Here is a 20,692-nt window from a genome sequence, read left to right as displayed (position 1 = left end):
TGTTATATGGATCTTTTAGTTGACATATTTTCAATTATTATAATAAAAAAATTTCGAAATCATAAAATACTTCATCGATTGGAAAATATGATAATTTAAAAATGGCATGCATGCCGAAAAATGAACAAGAAATTTGAGATTGAGGGAGTAAATTCAATGATTGGATTCATAAAACTAATAAAGAAGAGGGAAAAAATGAAAAAGAACAATCAAACTATTTACGTGTAACAAAGTCTAGAGTCTGATGAATGAAAAATGATTTTCTTATGCTAAGGTTAGTAGGAAAGACTGCATAAAATAATGAAGTAGTTTCCTATCATTTCATTTAGGATTAAAAGTGTATAATTAGATACTTACCTCAGGCCTAGTTTGATAATCTCTCTCATTTGTTTGCAGATGAGCAATTAAGATGATTTGGTAAATTCAACTGGCTGATTTGCTTGTTTTTTCTCATCCCTCAAAACAGTAAGTAAATACGCAAATAAGCTAAAGAATAATCCAATAAAAGAAATTTATTTAAATATATGTATTATTTACTCACTTAAAATACTTAGAATAGATATATGAGTAAACAAAGTAACTTGCCAAAGAAGACTCAATATTTGTCTAATGTACACGGCTGCATATGAATTAGGCTTCTCGCGAGCAGCTCGTGTCTTGGTTCATTAAGCTCGGCTTGCAAAAACTCGATTCATCGCGAGCAGCTCATGTCTCGCGTCTCAGTTTATTAAGCTCGACTTGCAAAAACTCGATTCATTTTTTAGGCTAGATTCGTTTAAAAGAGGCTCTTTAAGAAAAGTCATGCTTTGTTCGTTAAGGGACACGAGCCAAGCTCGAATTTTTAGATTGTTTAGTAAACGAGACAAACTGGAACACTATAAAGCTCAGCTTAGCTCGTTCACACCCCTACTTGTCCTACGTTTAGGACCACGAGCCCATTCGAATACAGTTGCATTGGGTGCCGCCCAGGTTCGACACCACCCTAACCCACACGTTCTCCTGAAAAAATTTGGGAAAAAATTTCCACAGTTCCCAGAAGATTGCACGTTTGGGACAACTATGCATCAGTTAGTACCACAAGCATCAAACAAGTGCAGATCAGAATGGAATTTATTTTGGGACAACTACGCATCACTTAGTACAACAAGCATCAAACAGGTGCAATTTACACGTTTTGTCCCGCCAAGCAATTGCACAATTTACACTAAGCCAAATGCAATTTGCCCAGGTGAAGTAGAGCTGCTTGACAGCTTGTGAAATTATCAATCATTACCTTATCATCAAAAGGTCATAACTAGTTACAATGGAAATTGTGTATCCGGAGCCATTCAATGTGTGTGGATCTCACATACACATTGCAGGACTTAAGGACTCAAGTGCTAGATCGAAAAAAGAGACTCAAGTGCATGAAAGTTCTTAACACATCCATGCTAGGATCTACTACATCAGCTCACTTCCAATATGAAAGGGGAAACAAGCAGGCCGTGCTGAGTTATAGGACACTTTCAACAAAAACAACCAAGAAACAGCCGGCCAATCTGCAATTATCAAGAACGTTGGGAAGATACTGCATATCCTACTTGAGAAAATATGTCCAAATGGTTACCACTCACATTCATCAAAAGCAATCAATATAGAGTTCAAATTAAAGTATCTAAGACAAAAAGTCATCCAGCTGAAGATAGAAAATAGTACGGTTACAAGAAATAAGTTAACTTATTAGTGTTCGATTTTAAACTCTTAGCGATGCAACAAAACCCAACCTAGATTTAGAAACTGCACTAGACAATGCAAGCTTCCCCTTCAAATTCCCCACCACCTCCAGCACAACCCATGTCGACAGCAGTGAAAGCATTTCAGGAGAAGCACCTAACATTTTTGAAATGCAGCGTCTACTTGGATCTCTGTCTCATCTTTCGGCGCTTCCTTTTCAGCCTCCTCATACGCTTCTTCTTCCACTGCAAGAAATGAGTAGCCAATTGTTAGGTTTCAGTCAAATACAACTCAAAAATATGAAAAACAATGGTAAATGTGTTTGTTCTGCCCATAAAAACTTAACTCACGAAAAGGGATAGCCTAATATCACAACACATTATACAACAATTTATCCAACATGCCTATGTGACATTAATTGGTAAATGGGTTCAAACAAAAGAATTGGGCACCTATTAACACTATCATTTGCAAAAATACTTTGAACAATAATTGAATGCCGCAAAAGCATGTTGTGTAACTTGTTGTGTAAATGTTGGCTTAGTAGACTTCCCCTGAAAAGATTGGGCACCTATTAACACTACCATTTGCAAAATACTTCGGACAACCTCGGATCATCATTGTTACTGTTTAACAATTCAAGCTCACTAGCTCTACTATTCCATCGCACGTATCGTTCATGATCAGCTATCACATAGACTCTAACATCAATAATTGCCTATATTTACTATAAAACATATAATCCCATCACAAAAGCGTTAACAATATGATCGGGAAGAAAATAGCAGCTGAGGTTTCTATTCAAATAAGAGCAAAACCAATTATTTAACCTTGCACTAATCTAACAAACACACACAAATCGATTCGACTACAACAGAATCGCTGGAAAGAAAAGGACCAAACGGCGCTAACCTTAGCCCTCATGGTGACAGGGAGCTTTCTTCAACTTCGTATTATGAGCAGAAACTCTTCAGATGAAAACGTGATATTGTGATTGCGAGAGTCGGCAGAGGGGAGCTCATTTGCTATATATACGTCTAGGGCTAGGGCTTACAAATTTTAAGCCCTAATTAGCGCGGGCCTTTGGGACAAACTGGGCCGACACCTTTTTTTTTTAATTCCAGCCCATAACCAATAAGCCGATGACGTGTTTTGATAATTAATATCCGCCAAGGACATACTAAGAAAATGTCCTTAGTGAGTATTAATTATTAAAACATGTCCTGAGCCGTCATTTTTCCCTAAAGTTTTGGTTTGGGCCAGCATGTGTTCTTTTGTTTTCTTGTTTCTTAGCCCCCGAAATATGTCTTTTCCCAAGTAAATTCAACGTTAAAATCCTATGAACTTTTTCAAATAAATATGGAGGGAAAATTTCAAAAAAGCCCCTGAACTTTCTGACAATTTGCAAAAAAACACCTGAACTTTCACTATTAACAAAAAAACACCTAAACTTAGCATTCCGTTAGCAATTAAACCCCTAACGTTCAATTCCGTCAATTTTTAACGGATGGAGCTAACGGAAGGCGTTAACTTTTTATTTTTTTTTACTTTTTACATTCAAAAATTACTTTTAACTCTTTCTTTTTTTATTGGTAAATAAATATGCAATAAAGTTCTTTTTTTTCTTACTATTTATCAAAAATTACTTTAACTCTATTTTTTACTATTTACAAAAATAACTTTAACCACCATCTTTTTTGTTACTTTCAAATTTTACCTTTCCCCTTCTCTCTTTCTCTCTCTCTCTCCCTCTTTTTTTTTTTAGAACTTTTACCCCACTCCACCAATCAACTGCCAAAGCTCTAGCTCTAATTTTAGAAATTCGAAATTACTTTTTTTTTTAGCATTCTTGTTTTTTATATTTTTTACTTCCAAAATTACTTTTAACTCTTTATTTTTAGTAGTAAATAAATATGAAATAAAGTTTTTTTTTACTATTTATCAAAAATTACTTTAACTCTAATCTTTACTATTTATAATAATAACTTTAACCCATTTTTACTATTTATTGCATATTTATTTATGACTAAAAAAAAGAATGAGCTAAAAGTAATTTTTGGAAGTAAAAGTAGTAAAAAAAAGAAAAGGTTACAAAGATGAGGTTAAAAGAACTTTTGAATTTCTGAAATTGTGGCTAAGGCTTTGGCGGTTGGTTGTGGGGTTAATTGGTGGTGTGGAGTCGATTCTAATAAGAAAAAAAGGGAGAGAGAGAGGAGGGGTGGTGTGGAGTCGATTCTAATAAGAGAGAGAGGGGGGGGGGGGTAAAATTTGAAAATAAAAAATAGGGTTAAAGTAATTTTCGATAAATAATAAGAAAAAAAAGAACTTAATTGCATATTTATTTACCGATAAAAAAAGAAAGAGTTAAAAGTAATTTTTGAATATAAAAAGTAAAAAAATAAAAAGTTAACACCTTCCGTTAGCTCCATCCGTTAAAAATTGACGGAATTGGACGGCAGGGGTTTAATTGCCAATGGAATGCTAAGTTTAGGTGTTTTTTTGTTAATAGTGAAAGTTCAGGTGTTTTTTTGCAAGTTGTCAGAAAGTTCAGGGGCTTTTTTGAAAATTTCCCAAATATGGAGGTGTGAAATATATTTTCTTTTGTTTGATACTCCTTCCATCCCAAATTTCTTGTCCACTTTCACAATTCTGGATTTTCCATTTTTTTTTTATTGTTTTCATCTTTAATGTTTTTCATATGTTATATGGATCTTTTAGTTGACATATTTTCAATTATTATAATAAAAAAATTTCGAAATCATAAAATACTTCATCGATTGGAAAATATGATAATTTAAAAATGGCATGCATGCCGAAAAATGAACAAGAGATTGGAAAATATGATAATTTAAAAATGGCATGCCTGCCGAAAAATGAACAAGAAATTTGGGATTGAGGGAGTAAATTCAACGATTGGATTCATAAAACTAATAAAGAAGAGGGAAAAAATGAAAAAGAACAATCAAACTATTTACGTGTAACAAAGTCTAGAGTCTGATGAATGAAAAATGATTTTCTTATGCTAAGGTTAGTAGGAAAGACTGCATAAAATAATGAAGTAGTTTCCTATCATTTCATTTAGGATTAAAAGTGTACAATTAGATACTTACCTCAGGCCTAGTTTGATAATCTCTCTCATTTGTTTGCAGATGAGCAATTAAGATGATTTGGTAAAGTCAGCTGGCTGATTTGCTTGTTTTTTCTCATCCCTCAAAACAGTAAGTAAATACGCAAATAAGCTAAAGAATAATCCAATAAAAGAAATTTATTTAAATATATATTATTTACTCACTTAAAATACTTAGAATAGATATATGAGTAAACAAAGTAACTTGCCAAAGAAGACTCAATATTTGTCTAATGCACACGGCTGCATATGAATTAGGCTTCTCGCGAGCAGCTCGTGTCTTGGTTCATTAAGCTCGGCTTGCAAAAACTCGATTCATCGCGAGCAACTCATGTCTCGTGTCTCAGTTCATTAAACTCGGCTTGCAAAAACTCGATTCATTTTTTGGGCTAGATTCGTTTAAAAGAGGCTCTTTAAGAAAAGTCATGCTTTGTTCGTTAAGGGACACGAGCCAAGCTCGAATTTTTAGATTGTTTAGTAAACGAGACAAACTGGAACACTATAAAGCTCAGCTTAGCTCGTTCACACCCCTACTTGTCCTACATTTAGGACCACAAGCCCTTTCGAATACAGTTGCATTGGGTGCCGCCCAGGTTCGACACCACCCTAACCCACACGTTCTCCTGAAAAAATTTGGGAAAAAATTTCCACAGTTCCCACAAGATTGCACGTTTGGGAAAACTATGCATCAGTTAGTACCACAAGCATCAAACAAGTGCAGATCAGAATGGAATTTATTTTGGGACAACTATGCATCACTTAGTACAACAAGCATCAAACAGGTGCAATTTACACGTTTTGTCCCGCCAAGCACTTGCACAATTTACACTAAGCCAAATGCAATTTGCCCAGGTGAAGTAGAGCTGCTTGACAGCTTGTGAAATTATCAATCATTACCTTATCATCAAAAGGTCATAACTAGTTACAATGGAAATTGTGTATCCGGAGCCATTCAATGTGTGTGGATCTCACATACACATTGCAGGACTCAAGGACTCAAGTGCTAGATCGAAAAAAGAGACTCAAGTGCATGAAAGTTCTTAACACATCCATGCTAGGATCTACTACATCAGCTCACTTCCAATATGAAGGGGGAAACAAGCAGGCCGTGCTGAGTTATAGGACACTTTCAACAAAAACAACCAAGAAACAGCCGGCCAATCTGCAATTATCAAGAACGTTGGGAAGATACTGCATATCCTACTTGAGAAAATATGTCCAAATGGTTACCACTCACATTCATCAAAAGCAATCAATATAGAGTTCAAATTAAAGTATCTAAGACAAAAAGTCATCCAGCTGAAGATAGAAAATAGTACGGTTACAAGAAATAAGTTAACTTATTAGTGTTCGATTTTAAACTCTTAGCGATGCAACAAAACCCAACCTAGATTTAGAAACTGCACTAGACAATGCAAGCTTCCCCTTCAAATTCCCCACCACCTCCAGCACAACCCATGTCGACAGCAATGAAAGCATTTCAGGAGAAGCACCTAACATTTTTGAAATGCAGCGTCTACTTGGATCTCTGTCTCATCTTTCGGCGCTTCCTTTTCAGCCTCCTCATACGCTTCTTCTTCCACTGCAAGAAATGAGTAGCCAATTGTTAGGTTTCAGTCAAATACAACTCAAAAATATGAAAAACAATGGTTAATGTGTTTGTTCTGCCCATAAAAACTTAACTCACGAAAAGGGAAAGCCTAATATCACAACACATTATACAACAATTTATCCAACATGCCTATGTGGCATTAATTGGTAAATGGGTTCAAACAAAAGAATTGGGCACCTATTAACACTACCATTTGCAAAAATACTTTGAACAATAATTGAATGCCGCAAAAGCATGTTGTGTAACTTGTTGTGTAAATGTTGGCTTAGTAGACTTCCCCTGAAAAGATTGGGCACCTATTAACACTACCATTTGCAAAATACTTCGGACAACCTTGGATCATCATTGTTAATGTTTAACAATTCAAGCTCACTAGCTCTACTATTCCATCGCACGTATCGTTCATGATCAGCTATCACATAGACTCTAACATCAATAATTGCCTATATTTACTATAAAACATATAATCCCATCACAAAAGTGTTAACAATATGATCGGGAAGAAAATAGCAGCTGAGGTTTCTATTCAAATAAGAGCAAAACCAATTATTTAACCTTGCACTAATCGAACAAACACAGTCAAATCGATTCGACTGCAAGATCCGGGAAAAAAAAAAACGATTCGACTGCACGAAAATCGTAGAAAATAAAAGGTGAAATGAATTGCAACACAGTTAGTCACCAATGATTGGAAGCCAGATAGGCATGCTGTGTAGTGCAACATGTTGTCTTAGTAGACTTTTCCAAAATCTGAGGGAGGGGGGTAACCATACTTGGGGAACACTCTCATTTCCTGAATAGCCATGCCTTCAACTAAGCAGGATGATTTTTAGCTGGGAAGGCTTATAGATATGTTGATGTATACTTTAATAAATATAGCATGATGCATTTCAAAACTTCTGACTCTCTAAAAAGTGGAAATCTTTTTCTTCGGAGAATCACCCAACACAGTAGATGACCAAGTAGATATTGAAAAAAACCCTTCCTTTGAGTACAATTCGACATCGAACACCAAAAATGAGCCAAGCAAGCTCGAAATGGAAAGCGATTTCAAAACTGAAAAAAAAAACAATAGGAGTCCTATTAAAAGTACCATTTGCACAAATACTTTGAACAACCTCAGATTATACTAATTGTTTCTCGTTATCTTTCCCCTTATAATTCAAACACACAAGCCCTATATAACTCCAGCGCACATATTGTTCACAACCGGCCATCACATAGCGAATCGAACTCAATACAAATCAAAAAACGAACATAACATCAGTAATCGCTTTTATTTCTCTACTATTCCATCGCACGTATCGTTCATGATCGGCTATTACATAGACACTAACATCAATAATTGCCTATATTTACTACAAACATATACTCCCATCACAAAAGCGTTAACGATATGATCGGGAAGAAAATAGCAGCTGAGGTTCCTGTTCAAATAAGAGCAAAACCAATGATTTAACCTTGCAGTAATCGAACAAACACAATCAAATAGATTCGACTGCAAGATCCGGGAAAAAAAAAAACGATTCGACTGCAAGAAAATCGTAGAAAATAAACGGTGAAATGACACTAACCTTAGCCCTCATCGTGACACGGAGCTTTCTTCAACTTTCTCTCCCTTGAACGTCGCGGTGCGCAGGAAATGCTTCGGATGAAACGTGATCTTTTGTGAGAATCGGAGGAGGTGAGCTCATTTGCTGTTTATATAGGTCTAGGGCTTGCAAACTTGAAGCCCTGATTTGCGCGAACAAACTGGGCCGATACGTTTTTTAGCTCAACCCATAACCGCTGAACTCTTGGTTTGGGCCTGCCTGTGCTCTTTTGTTTTCTTTCTCTTTTTTCCAAAATATGTCTTTTACCAAGTAAATTTAACATTATTTTTCGATGATTCATATGTCCGGGCTGGTTTACGAGCACCTAATTTAAGATTGGCGGACCAATTCCCCGTCCACGTATGGGGGCTTTTAGTTAAGGCCTATGATTTAGGATTTGTAAATTCACCATTATAATACTGAGGATTCTTTAGAAATAAATATGGAGGTGCGAAATATTTTTCTTCCACCTTGCTTCATTTCTTGGTGTTCAGACTAACCAATTTGTAGGATTATAATTGAGAATACAAAAAGGACAAAAAGTTTGTTTAAGATTCTTTTTGTTGGATATATTCGATGATTGGATCCATTAAAAGAAAATAAAAGGAGAGGGGGGAAAAAAAGATCTGAAGTCTGATGAAGAAAAATTGATATTTCCATGCTAAGGTCCCAGAGATTTATTTATTTAGTAGGCAAGATAGTGAATGAGAGTTGAAGATGCGAGTAAGGTGAGCTTAGAAGTAGCAACCCAATAGTATAAAACAATGGAAAAAAAAAACCCGACTTAAATTGAATAAAAACAATAGAAATTCGAATGACTTTATTAAGCCAAACCTGACGTAAATTCATTTGGATGATTTGCTTGTTTTTTCTCATCACCCAAAACAAGGAGTAAAGGCGCAGAAAAGCTAAAGATAATCCATTAAAAGTAATTTATTTAAATATTAGTAATGATTTACTCTCTTAAAATGCTCTGTTTTGTTAAAAGAAATAAGTATTTTTTAAAAAACAAAATACTTATTTTTTAATTAAAAATAATATATCATGACATAATGAACTATCTCGCAAAACAAAAAATAAGTAGAGAGCACTTAAAACGTTTAGGACCACAAGCACGTTCGAATGTGGTTGCATTGGGCGCCGCCCGGGTTCGACACCATCCAATTATTCAAGGAGTACAAGCTTGATGTCAAATGATAAAATAAAATAAAATAAAAAACTTTGATGCTCTCCTGAAAAAAATTGGGGCAAAAATTGAATCACATTTCCCACGACATTATTACTCGGAATTAGTGATGTCGGACGGAACTCCAGAGGATCGCCACTCCGATTCGAGTGACGGCCCCAGCGTCCTCGTTCTCGCCTCCCCGGAGCCTCCGACCGTGGCGGCGGAATCCGATGCCGATGCGTCCACGACGGCGTACGATGCGCCTAGACCCGACGCCACCACTGCTCCCGCCGATGACGACGATGCGGTCAGCGTTTGCGATTCGTCTTCTGTGGTGGCCAGGGGCCTCTCTTCTATGATCTCTTCCGTGATTAGGGATTTCGACGCCAGAGCTGAAGAAACGGGTAGAAGCCAAGATGAGCTCTCTTTCGCCATTGATCGTCTTACTCGAGGTATAATACAGCCTTTTTTAGTTAGGTTATTTGTTGGACTGTGCTTGTACTGAAGCACGTTGAGGTTTATGCTGAGTCGCGTATTCGAGAGTATTTCTGATTTTCTGTTTAGGTTATTTGTTAGATCATATTGGCCGGAAATTGAGTGTTATTTTTTTAAAAAAATTAAACTGAGCATTTTTTTTTTCGTTTTTTTTTTTTTTTTTACGTGTGTGTGAGTGTGTCAACTTCATTTACTCCAATTATGAAAAAAAAAAATTGCACGTTCTTCTTTAGGGGTGTTCCCTTGACAACCAAGTTGTGGATTACTCCTTATCCAATTTTTTTTTTCGGTTTGGTACTTTTGCACCAAACTTATGACATTTACAAAAGCATTTTTGGAAATATCCAAGGTAAAGTCCAAAAAGACTTCCTCCCGTCAAGACGAACCAATATTACATGAAATTTTGGCACAAAACTATTAATGAACGCGAAAAAAATTGAATAACGACAAAATGTGGTTACTGGAAACACCTAATGTTATGGAACGTAGGGATTACATAGAGAAACCAGTCGGGGTGTGTGTTTACTTTTATGCCAACTCTGTGATTTGATTACTTCATTATTTCACAATGCCATAAGGCAATTAACTTGACAATAAAAATATTGTATTGTTGCATTGCCAGGGATTATTTATTGTTGAGCTCATACGATAGGGAAATTTTCAGTCTGTCAAAATCAAGATTTACACATGAATTTACTGGTTGAACAATTTAATAGCATTTTCTTAAAACAATGTTAGTTTCTCTCTCACACTCTGTTGGATAAGCTGGCATAAAATTGTAGCATTAGCTCTTGTTGTATGGGAAATTGTAGCATAAGCTTGTGGGAAAAGAATTTTTCTTGAAAATTCTGGAACAATCCTCTTTGACATGATTAAGGGAGCAAGGGGAAAACTCCTCCTCGTCCTCCGTTATTTGATGCTATTGAAAAAACAAAGAAAAGGTACTTCCCCCTGGTTTGATATATGCCGGCCCCTTTCTACTAGGACAATGCTACAAATGAATGTTTCATAATGGGGTATTCACCTGTTAATGGTAATGTGTAAAAATGAGAATGGATGTATGCAGTCTTCGCATTTTTTTTTGCGTGGGGTAATACTACATATCTGTTACTATAGTTTGTTAATCTTGTGCTATCATGATGTACTGTGGCAGAGCTTGACCAACTGTTAGAAGACGCACCCGTGCCGTTCATTATGCAGCACGCAGTCAAGATTTCCGTAGTTAGAAAGCGAGTTTCATCGCTAAACACGCTTTTGAAATCAATTCAACGGCGTTTGGATAATGTTGATCGAATGTTGTCTGTGGGCTTGCTACAAGGTATTTATCTCTGTATTTTCTGCGTATTCTATTCCCCAGTTTGTTCATTATATGAAGGTTATTTCAAATGTTGGATCTCCTTTTTTCCCCTCATGGTATTGCTGTTAGTTTTTTATTTTTTTGGGACAAAAGGATCGAAACAACTATTGATTAACGTCTTGGAAGTAGCATAGCAAGTGTGGAGCTACAAATTTTATGAAAGGGGTCGAACTACAAGTATCAAGAAGTAGAGAGACGATGACAATTAATTAGCTTCTACTTTCAAACCGCCAATTTGATTGTTTGAAACCATATTATTAGTTTAAAGACCTGTTTCTATGGTGATAAAACCTATTCAGAAGAATGAGAGACACAGACCTCACCTTCTAGACCTTGCAGACAACTATAGCAAATGTTTGTGCTTGAGGGTGTTATTTTTATAGAGGAACAGGATCCTCTCTTCGTTTTGGACAGGACGGTCCTGTTCAGCCTCTTTTAGAGTTCTTCCAAGCCCATTTGATTAATCAGAAACATTTACTTTTTAGAACTTGTCAGGAACATTGCTGTCGTCTCTCAATCTTGTTGTTGACAAGTCTTGTTTTCATCATTTGAGTACTTAATTCATTGTTTCAGCTTAAATGTTTGCATCTTATTGACTTAAATGTTCTTCACAGATAAAGGAGCTACCGAAAATGTGAGACCAAATTAGCATGAGTGTGTATTAGAGGTACTTTTTGTTCTTTGACTATCTAGATCCACATGTTACTGACTTACTGCAAGGGGTGATGAATTTTCTGACCTAACAATGTCTTTTAGTTTCCCAATTATGCATTTATTAAATTTTCTTTTTCAGATTCCAGAATGTTTTGTGTTTTGTGTCTAAAAAGGATCATCTAGAGGTTAACATGAGGAAGACTTCAATATGCTTGATTTCCAAGCTCCAAAGTATCTCATATTTGGTTTGTTTTTGTTGTTTGATGAAATTACTCAGTCACGAGTATGCCAAAATTATCTGCACCACTACCGCCCGAAAAGTCGGGCTGGTGCAAATTTTTTTATTGGTCAGGCCTGTACAATTAGCTCCCTAGATTGTGGCATTCTGGTTTCTTAGACTATGATATGTGACAGGAAGTTTAAGTTCTTAAGATTAAATAAGTTGTGAGTATATTTTTTTAACCAAGTGAGTGTTCAGATTGCCCTTAGAATGTCTGTAGAGCACTCTGAAGTGCAAAGATCATGGGCTTTTTTGTCCCTACGTGACAGCAGCTTCAAACAAGCAATTCAAAAAAAGAAAAAGAAGCCAACAGTTTGTTTTTAGCAAAAGAAGCTGGAAAAGCCAAGTGATTATACCAAACCCATTAATCAACTTTCTTTTAAGCAAATAGGCTAAACATTCTACGACTTAAGTGTTGAGCAATAGGTCTGTTGTAATTTTTTCAGTGGTCTTGGGCCACGTGGTGGTGCCTCAACACTTTCCTCCAGCACATGCCCAATGAATTTCCTCTATTACTTATGCTGGCTATGTGGTTCCATTTCCTTCCATCAATTATATTTGGAGACGTATAATTTAGGCAATTTTAAACTAATCATATCCTTTTTATTACCTCAACCTTTATTATCCTTGGTCTTCCTATGATATTTTTTAATTTGTGAACCCCACCGTCCATGTGGATGCAATCACTCCTTACAGGTACAATAATTGGTCTAGGATGCCCATGTTCATATCCGGTCAAACAGCCTTCTGTTAATTTTTTTATCCATTGGTGTTTAATGAAGGAAGAAGCATGGTAATATGCACAAAAATTGAATTGGGTCTCTAAGCTTGCCCTCTCTAATACCATTTGGCTTTGATTTGGTTTGGCAACAAAACATGTACAGGGGGCCACTGTTTTAGTGGTATTCTGAGAGCAGCCATATTGTGCACATTGCCAAAGGTTAGGTGTGTCTCCAATCCTCCCCTGCCCATACCCCCAATGATTGGGGACTATATGGGTTCTGTTGTTGTTGGTGGTGTTTAGTTCCATCATATTCCTCGTGGTTTCTTTTGTTATTTGACTTATTTCTTGCATTGTTACGCATCCGTCTCTACATCTCAGCTATATCAATTGCCTGAACATGTTTTTATTAACCGCCTAGGCGCCTACCATTTGGGTAGAAATAAGTATTTGAAAAAATCCTTTTCGTTTGCAAATTTAAATGGGCTAGTCATAATTCTTTGGAAATGGATCAACCTTTCAGGTTAGTCGACCAAGATGGAGACACGAGATGTTTCATCACTAACAAATCTATGGAGTGCAATTTTTTTCAAGGCCAGAAGACTCTGTGTTTAGCCTTTGAACTCTGAAGGCAAGAAGTTAGTTTTCCATTTTTAGAACATGGAAGATGGGCCTGGAACCATTTGAAATGGTTGCATAGTTGCATTTTAACTTCAAATCTCTTGAATTGGTTGTTTTATACAAGAAAAATTGAAGATTATGGAGACAGATTGTAGATTGTTCATTGATTGTCCATGAACCTGATAACCAATATGAGATTTGGTATCCAAGCTAGGTGTGAAGAATCAATGTATGCCATCTTTTCTTTATTGTGCAATATGAAAGGGCACTGTTAACAGTGTCAAATGTTCATCTGTTTGAATATCATGTTGAGGCCTGGAGGAAACAATCTCATTTTGCAGAGATCTAATTTTCCCCACATTTTTGTGGTTATGGTCTGAATCTTGTATCATTGGCTTAGTTGTAGCTTCATATTCTATCATCTACGGTTGTAACTTTCGTAGAGGTACTTTAACCCCACCCCCATCACGACAGAGGGGGAGAAGAAACCTCTAGTAGTGATTTTTAGTCCTCCATTTCCTAATACATGATTGTCCGTAGCTGTTCCAGGAAGTGTACCAACAGTAACGGATAACGATATTACAACTTGGTTGATGTGGATCACTTGTGTGATGGCCTAAATATGAATACCAGCTGCATGCAACGGAATGTATGATGGGGGCTGATCAAACGGAACGGCTGATTGTAATGGAAGACCCCCTACAGCAGGTTGGGAGCTCCCTTATTGCAGGTATGGTTGGAGCTTCAGCTTCTTGTAAAATGGACCATCCTGATGTCTAATCTTCTGTTTGTTTTCAATTACGTTGTACCGGTAAAAAGATTGGTTGCATATAACTTTTGGGTCCAGTACTGGCTGTACTGCTGCCTTATGATTACAGAGCTGTGGAGACATTCCTGGAGGGAAGAGAAAATGAATTTCATCTTTTTCATTTCCCTATTATTATCTTCGCTTTTACAATTTTATATTATATTATATTTTTCTTCTTACATCCCTACGAGGTTGTTAACTCTTTTTTGGGAGTAAGTACGAGGTTGTTTACTTGTTATACTAGTTTTCATGCGCTTCCAAAACTTATTTGAGATGGGCTAGTTACTAAAAACTTATGCGAGTATTCGCTAATTTTTGAGCTTCTTTACAGTTTTACAGTTATGTGCATTTTTAGCTGTGCTCTGTCCCGGAGGTGGTTGAACAACAAGGTACCGAACCTTTTGCCAACTTTGGCAGTCTTGAAAGCTCTTTCAATTCACAGTTCCTTAATTGCCACACAGAGTTGGTAGATATTTGCAGCTGACTACGCTTCTATTGCCTGTGTCCTACAATCCTTGTTTGTCCACATGTTCCAACTTACCAGGAGTCTAACTAACAATAAGCAATCAATAGCCATGTCCCATATTTGCAAACCACCCCTAGCTAGGCACAGATTGCGTCATTCTATGTTCTCCCTCTATATATAGACATCAACCAGTTTGCTTTCCTTCATCACAATCCAAATTTACCCTCTTTGCTTTTTCCTTTGTTTCTCAGTATCCTTCCATAACTTCCTTGTCCTTCATTCTGCTTGACAATGGCTTCCAGCGGTTACCTTTACGTACTTACCTTCGCACTTCTCTGCATTGCAAGCACTGAAAGGTGCGATGCTGCTCGTCATCTTTTGGCCACACCGACTCCTATCATACCCGTTGAGGCCATACCATCTCTGCCAAAACTGCCACCATTTCCCAAATTCACCTTACCAGCGACCACGCCCTTCCCAACCATTCCCACCTTCCCTCTCTCGCCACCTTCAAAGAAGTAAGCCATGAAACTGGGCAACATGGGGAAGTCCAGTTTATATATTGTGGCCGTAGGAGTTCACCAATAATCCTTTTCTGGTGTGCAATGGTGTGTGGCGTTCTGCACTTGTGGTGTGTGCTAATATATGTATTTGGAGTTTCATTTGATGTACCTATGGCTCTGCGTGGCTTGACGTTGAAGTGTGTTTATTTGATGTACCTTTTGCTCTGTTGTAGTGTGTTTATCCTGGTATTTATAAAGTGACTTTATGTCATCAATGAGTACTGTAGTTTTCCTTATTTATTACTCCAGTATTTGCATAAAACAAATCACATTAAAATATATAAAATAAAAAAACCTTGTGTCTGCTTTGGTTTTATGCCCATTTTCTTAGTTTTGTTGTTTGGCAGCCAACTCTTCAGGCGTTAAAATTTCAAATTTCTAAAAAACCCATAAACAAATGCTTCTAACTCCAATTTGGCCACAGAGCCGGTCTTGAGCAAAAAACTGAGATATGACCACTTTAGGCCTGCAAAAGATTTACGAATTTTAGGGTCCTCATACTTTGGTACCCTTTGTAGTAGCTTTAAAAAAAAAAAAAAAACCTATCGTTTTCTTTGCTTTAAGCCCCCGAAAAGTTTGGGTGTGCCCTGTATTTGGCCATATAGGATTGATGAACAGACTTTGTCACAATATCATGGAATATAAAAGGGATAAATATCAGATGTGATTGTATGTAATTGAGTGGGATTTATAAGCCAGAAAAAACCTGGATTAGTGGTGAGAGGAGGAGGAGAGAATTCGTATCTAGGCATAGAGCCGTTGTTAGATATCCCTTCCCCCTTGTGAAATGATTGCATAATAATGAACTTTTCTGGTAAACCGTGGATAAATTTATATTTACCTTTTTTTCTTCGACAAGTACTTCAATTTTGTAAAGCTCCAACCAAAAGTTTAAGAGCATGTACACCAAAATAGCAAAATGACGATTTGTAGCCATTTTACCTATTAACACACCAAAACATAGGTTGCAGCAGCTTAGCTAACCCCTTTGGTACTTTTCCTTTCTGAAAAAACTTCGGTATAAATACCAAACAAACTATTCATTGGTGTCCCTTTGTTTTGAGTATTTAATTCTCTCTCTCTCTCTCTCTCTCCTCTCTCTCTCTACTAAAATTGAATAATATTTTATATAGTATTTTATAAAGATGTAGATGATAATAGAGAGGATTGACGTAGGGTTGAGAAAGATTCGAGTAGGTAAAATGAAAAATGCGGACTGTTGGGTAGGTAAAATGCCTATTGCGAGGTGTACATGCTCCAAATATCACATGAGCATTCTCCAAATAAACTGAAAACCTCTAAAATACAAGGATGAAAATCAATGATAACCAAAGCTCTTTCGCTATTGACCGGAGAAAAAAAAAAAGAACAAAAGCCTCTATGTCGTCGGACTTTTCTTGAAAATCTTCCTTGATTTAAAAAAGAAATTAAAAACAAAACCCTCACAAAAATATATGGCCGTATAGGCTATCTCAAGTCTAACCCTACCAGCACAAACCAATAACTGGCAAATGCATTAGAAATTTTTTCCAATAGCTGTACCTCTAACATAGTCTATATAAAATGTTTAAAGAACGTTGCACAACAAAGTGGCTGTAGTTTAGTGGTAAGAATTCCACGTTGTGGCCGTGGAGACCTGGGCTCGAATCCCAGCAGCCACATTCATAATAAAACATTTTGCTCCTCATTTTTGAGGCCCCTTTAATGGGCCTGGACGAGTTAAAGCTTTGTGGGCCAAATTAACGTACTCATATCAGGTGGACCTTAATCTTGGCCCATTCTATTTAGGATCTAAACCCTAATGTTTCTTCTTTATATATACCAGAACCACCCCCTCTCCTACTTCAAATCTCCCAATCGAAATCCCACTCTTCCTTCGAAGCACCCAGAAATACGCTCTCTCTCTCTCTCTCTCTCTCTCTCTCTCTCTCTCTCTCTCTCTCTCTCTCTCTCAACAGGGCGCATGGAATCGAACATGATGAGTACTGTTGTCGCCCCAGTCTTACAAGCATCTCTCTAGATGCTTGATGGTGATAGACACTTTTATCTTACCATCTGATTCGCATTCCATTTGTCCTTTTAATTGATTTTCCTCAAATTGCAGCGATTTTTATTTGTTTCCAATGTTTTTCTACGTTGTTCTTACTTTATTAGGAGAGGCGTGATGATGATTTACCCATTCTATTCTGTAAGTAATGGATGATGAAACAAACATGCACTACCATCTGATCTCTCCTTCATTTTTTTTTTTTTTACCCTTTTTCAATACTCATAATCATAGTTAGTTTTACAATAATATTTGTATTAATGTTTTGATATTATGTCATTACTGTGCAATCTGGGATGAATGTTAATTGTGCTGATATTTCGGTGATTAATGCATAAATAAATTCACCATCTTTCGGCTGAGATTGCAATGTGAACGAAGTAGTGAAACCAATAATTGCTTCTTTTTTTAAAAATATTGCTAATCAAAGACAAATTTGCAAATATTTGTGATTATGGTTTTTATCTTTAGTTGTCTGCCCATGGTATCTGATGCCCTGCCACATATATCTTTGGCTGGGCATCTCGTTTGTAGGGCGGAAAACAAAAAGTGTTTTCTAAAACAGTAATTGCGACACAGTTTGCTTTTATTCCTTGAATATATAAGCATATTGTTACCGTAAGGCTGTTTACAATTTCTATTTCTATTGAGTTTTGTGTGTGTTTGTCTGTTTGAATAAAACTGAAGTATCTTGGTTCTTCTGTGTTTGGGAAATGATGCGAAAATACGAACATATTATCAGAGGCTCTTGCTGTGCTGATTATTTGTATTTGCACGTTAGTCTGATCCCAAACTCTTGGAGAACTTGTAATCATACACGGCACGGCCAAACATTAAAGCTTAGTCAAGCGCTTGTTAGTATATAATCATATAAGGTAAAGCTGGTTAGTATAACCTCAAAAACTTGCTTTAAATCATACTAATTCACACACAGCACAACCAAAGCTTTGAGTTTATTCAAATGCTTGTATACTCGTGGTTTTAGAGCGATGTCTAGGTTTTTAAGTTAAGGGAAAGGTATTGTGTTTGCAAATGTGCTTATTTCACTCTGCAACAAAAACAAAGGCAAGCACTTTATTTTAGACAAACGTAGGAAAAAATTGAACCACCCTATTGACAAGCATGTTTTTGTCTGGATTCAGAAAGCGAATTGGCTCCCTTTCTTGAGTTCTGGTAAGTGTAAGATAATAATAGGGTAAGGTTCTATGTACCTATGGTGGTGTAAAGATTGAAGATTAAGGTTGTTCCAGAAGTGGTTTGTGGCTGATTGACGGTTCCAATTTGATTGGTTTAAAGTTGGAAATACTGAAGACAAAGAGGATGATCCAGGTTACTGTGGGTTCAGCGGCTGATTGTGGGTTGCAGTGTGATGGATTTGAAGTTCGTAAGACACAATTGAGAGGCCCTTATGAGGAGGATTGTTAACGTAATCTTTACTTTTCTCAAGTACCAGTTTGTACTTAATTTCTGAATCTTTGTATCTTATCAGTTACTCTCTCCGTCCCAATTTACTTGTTCCAGTTCTATTCTAACTGGATAAAAAAACTCGTTATATTTTTAAATTGGTAATGAATTTTATATCCAATATGGATCTTGTTTGATAGATCTCGATTTATTCTATAATTCAATGTTTTTAAAATTACCTAAAATATTATAAATTACAAGATATAATCAATCGAAAAGTGGCACGAACTTTCAAAAGTGACAATTAAATTGGGACGGAGAGAGTATAACATTGGCTTATAAGTTAAGCTCAGGCAATTGTGCTTTCTTAGTGAACTTAGAGCATCCGCAATGGGAATAATCAAAATCGATAATCAAAATGTGTCATGTCAGCATTTGATTATTCATTTAGTTCATAATCAAAAATCTAACAAACTTGATTTTCATATTGGTTATTTTTGTATTCTTATTAAAAAATCCCCTACAATACGCAATGCATCTATGTCCAATTGCAAACGAGTTTCAATCACGCACCCGATCATACCAAATTATTCGTCTCGATGAGACGATTCTAATGTGAGGTGTTTTTAAATTTTTTAGTTTTGAATTTGGTTATTAGGTTTGGTTATTGAGTTTTGGTTATTGGTAAAAGTTGTTAAGTTTGGTTATTCAAAGGTCAAAATTTGATGAGTTGCTAAGAGGTTGCTAAGTTTGGTTATTACAATGTGAGCACTTTTTTGAGCACACATTGCTAACTTTAGCAACCTTTTAGTTTTGATTATTACATTGTGGATGCTCTTAGGAGTATGCAAATTTATTCTAACGTTACTTTCTGTTGTTTGTTTCCTCTTGCTTTTGCTCTCTTTTTAAACTCATTGTGTTGTAGCCACCGATCTTGGGTGTACTTCTCAGTTCGCACTCTTATAGTCCGCTACAAGAAATGAAGCTTTTTACATGGGTAAATTCCCTTGCTAAAAGCCAACCCCGGTTGCAGAACTTATTTTGCCACTGTATTGCAAATAATCTTTCAGGTATCTGCAATGGTTGAAAATTTCTTCACATATCTGCTGTGGTTGAAGGGGAAAAATTGAGTAGTTTTTACTTGTTGCGATGGGAAGGTTGCCATAGCAAACATGCTTGCCTTTGTTCATCACTGTCGCAAGTAGTGACCATGAGCATCGGGAAATGGGAATTACTCCGCAAAAACTTTGACGCAAATATGTGTCCTTTCCTTTAGAATGTTGTAGCCAGTTAATGATCTGAAAACCCGGGAAGGTTGCCATAGCAAAAATGCTTGCCTTTGTTCATCACTGTCGCAAGTAGTGACCATGAGCATCGGGAAATGGGAATTACTCCGCAAAAACTTTGACGCAAATATATGTGTCCTTTCCTTTAGAATGTTGTAGCCAGTTAATGATCTGAAAACCCTCACCACCAAGCTCAGCTTAATTTTTGTATGTATTTAGCAATTAAATCTAATGCAATTTACGAAATTTATCCTTGCCCATTCACACTGACACAGCTAATATATGTGTGGGTAGCACCATATCAGTTATCAGCAAGTAAATTAAGTGCACTAGTGAGATGGCTTCATGACGGTGGTACTATAAGTTTCAGTTTTGGTTTTACCAATAGCTGAACTGAGTCGCATGGACTTGCTGTGGCTGTGTTGCGGATTGCTCCATAGCACTTTAGAGCAGCATCTTTGCTGTCCAAAAAGTATTTTCAACGGTCTTAGAGACTACTTGAACTGCCCAATTGACCCTTCCCTGTAAACTCTTTAATGGTGAAAAAGAAAAAAAAAACACTAAAGGAGAGGCAGGGAAAAAGAGAGAAGAGCGTCCTATAATGCCACATAAAGAATTAGGACACAAGATAGGATAGCCTAGCTAGCCGAGGAATGACAAAAACAAAGAACCTAGCTACTAGCGGAAGTCGAGAGAAATCCTCACTCACCTGGTGGGTGATTTCGATCACCTAGCGGGCCTTTCATTTGGTAGGTATCATTAAGCTACCATCTTTCAA

General features: G+C 36.6%; 1 protein-coding gene, 3 long non-coding RNA genes and 5 other non-coding genes across 15 annotated transcripts; 6 read left to right on the top strand and 3 right to left on the bottom strand.

The window, feature by feature from the left end:
• Window positions 1-1,591: 1,591 nt before the first annotated feature.
• On the bottom strand, window positions 1,592-2,841 carry LOC131329786 (uncharacterized). The gene is made up of 2 exons (XR_009200834.1): window positions 2,626-2,841; window positions 1,592-1,958 (listed from the first exon to the last, which is right to left on the bottom strand). It is a non-coding gene; the product is annotated as an uncharacterized LOC131329786 (long non-coding RNA).
• Window positions 2,842-6,055: 3,214 nt separating this feature from the next.
• On the bottom strand, window positions 6,056-8,688 carry LOC131329785 (uncharacterized). The gene is made up of 2 exons (XR_009200833.1): window positions 8,027-8,688; window positions 6,056-6,422 (listed from the first exon to the last, which is right to left on the bottom strand). It is a non-coding gene; the product is annotated as an uncharacterized LOC131329785 (long non-coding RNA).
• A 552-nt stretch (window positions 8,689-9,240) lies between these two features.
• On the top strand, window positions 9,241-15,392 carry LOC131329759 (uncharacterized). 7 transcript variants are annotated; one of them, XR_009200831.1, is made up of 6 exons: window positions 9,241-9,664; window positions 10,861-11,025; window positions 11,679-11,731; window positions 13,890-14,070; window positions 14,480-14,537; window positions 14,610-15,392. XR_009200831.1 is itself a non-coding variant. In XM_058363135.1 (4 exons), the coding sequence occupies exons 1-3, from the start codon at window positions 9,340-9,342 to the stop codon at window positions 11,711-11,713; spliced, it is 525 nt and encodes a 174-aa protein (XP_058219118.1). In that variant the 5' UTR covers window positions 9,241-9,339; the 3' UTR covers window positions 11,714-11,731; window positions 13,890-15,392. The 7 variants fall into 7 exon arrangements, 5 of the variants coding, with proteins under 5 accessions (XP_058219118.1, XP_058219119.1, XP_058219116.1 ...); XR_009200830.1 differs by having other exon boundaries at window positions 14,480-15,392; XM_058363135.1 differs by having other exon boundaries at window positions 13,890-15,392.
• Window positions 12,776-12,880, top strand: LOC131331660 (small nucleolar RNA snoR100). The gene has a single exon (XR_009201464.1). It is a non-coding gene; the product is annotated as a small nucleolar RNA snoR100 (small nucleolar RNA).
• On the bottom strand, window positions 14,820-18,725 carry LOC131329791 (uncharacterized). The gene is made up of 2 exons (XR_009200842.1): window positions 17,134-18,725; window positions 14,820-17,103 (listed from the first exon to the last, which is right to left on the bottom strand). It is a non-coding gene; the product is annotated as an uncharacterized LOC131329791 (long non-coding RNA).
• Window positions 16,767-16,838, top strand: TRNAH-GUG (transfer RNA histidin (anticodon GUG)). The gene has a single exon. It is a non-coding gene; the product is annotated as a tRNA-His (tRNA).
• LOC131331668 (small nucleolar RNA U31b) lies at window positions 17,149-17,239 on the top strand. The gene has a single exon (XR_009201470.1). It is a non-coding gene; the product is annotated as a small nucleolar RNA U31b (small nucleolar RNA).
• LOC131331700 (small nucleolar RNA Z195/SNORD33/SNORD32 family) lies at window positions 17,332-17,412 on the top strand. The gene has a single exon (XR_009201499.1). It is a non-coding gene; the product is annotated as a small nucleolar RNA Z195/SNORD33/SNORD32 family (small nucleolar RNA).
• Window positions 17,930-18,017, top strand: LOC131331718 (small nucleolar RNA Z122). The gene has a single exon (XR_009201517.1). It is a non-coding gene; the product is annotated as a small nucleolar RNA Z122 (small nucleolar RNA).
• Window positions 18,726-20,692: the final 1,967 nt, after the last annotated feature.

Source organism: Rhododendron vialii, chromosome 6a (assembly GCF_030253575.1).
Source record: "Rhododendron vialii isolate Sample 1 chromosome 6a, ASM3025357v1".
NCBI lineage: Eukaryota > Viridiplantae > Streptophyta > Magnoliopsida > Ericales > Ericaceae > Rhododendron > Rhododendron vialii.
This window is presented reverse-complemented; position numbering and strand designations above follow the sequence as displayed.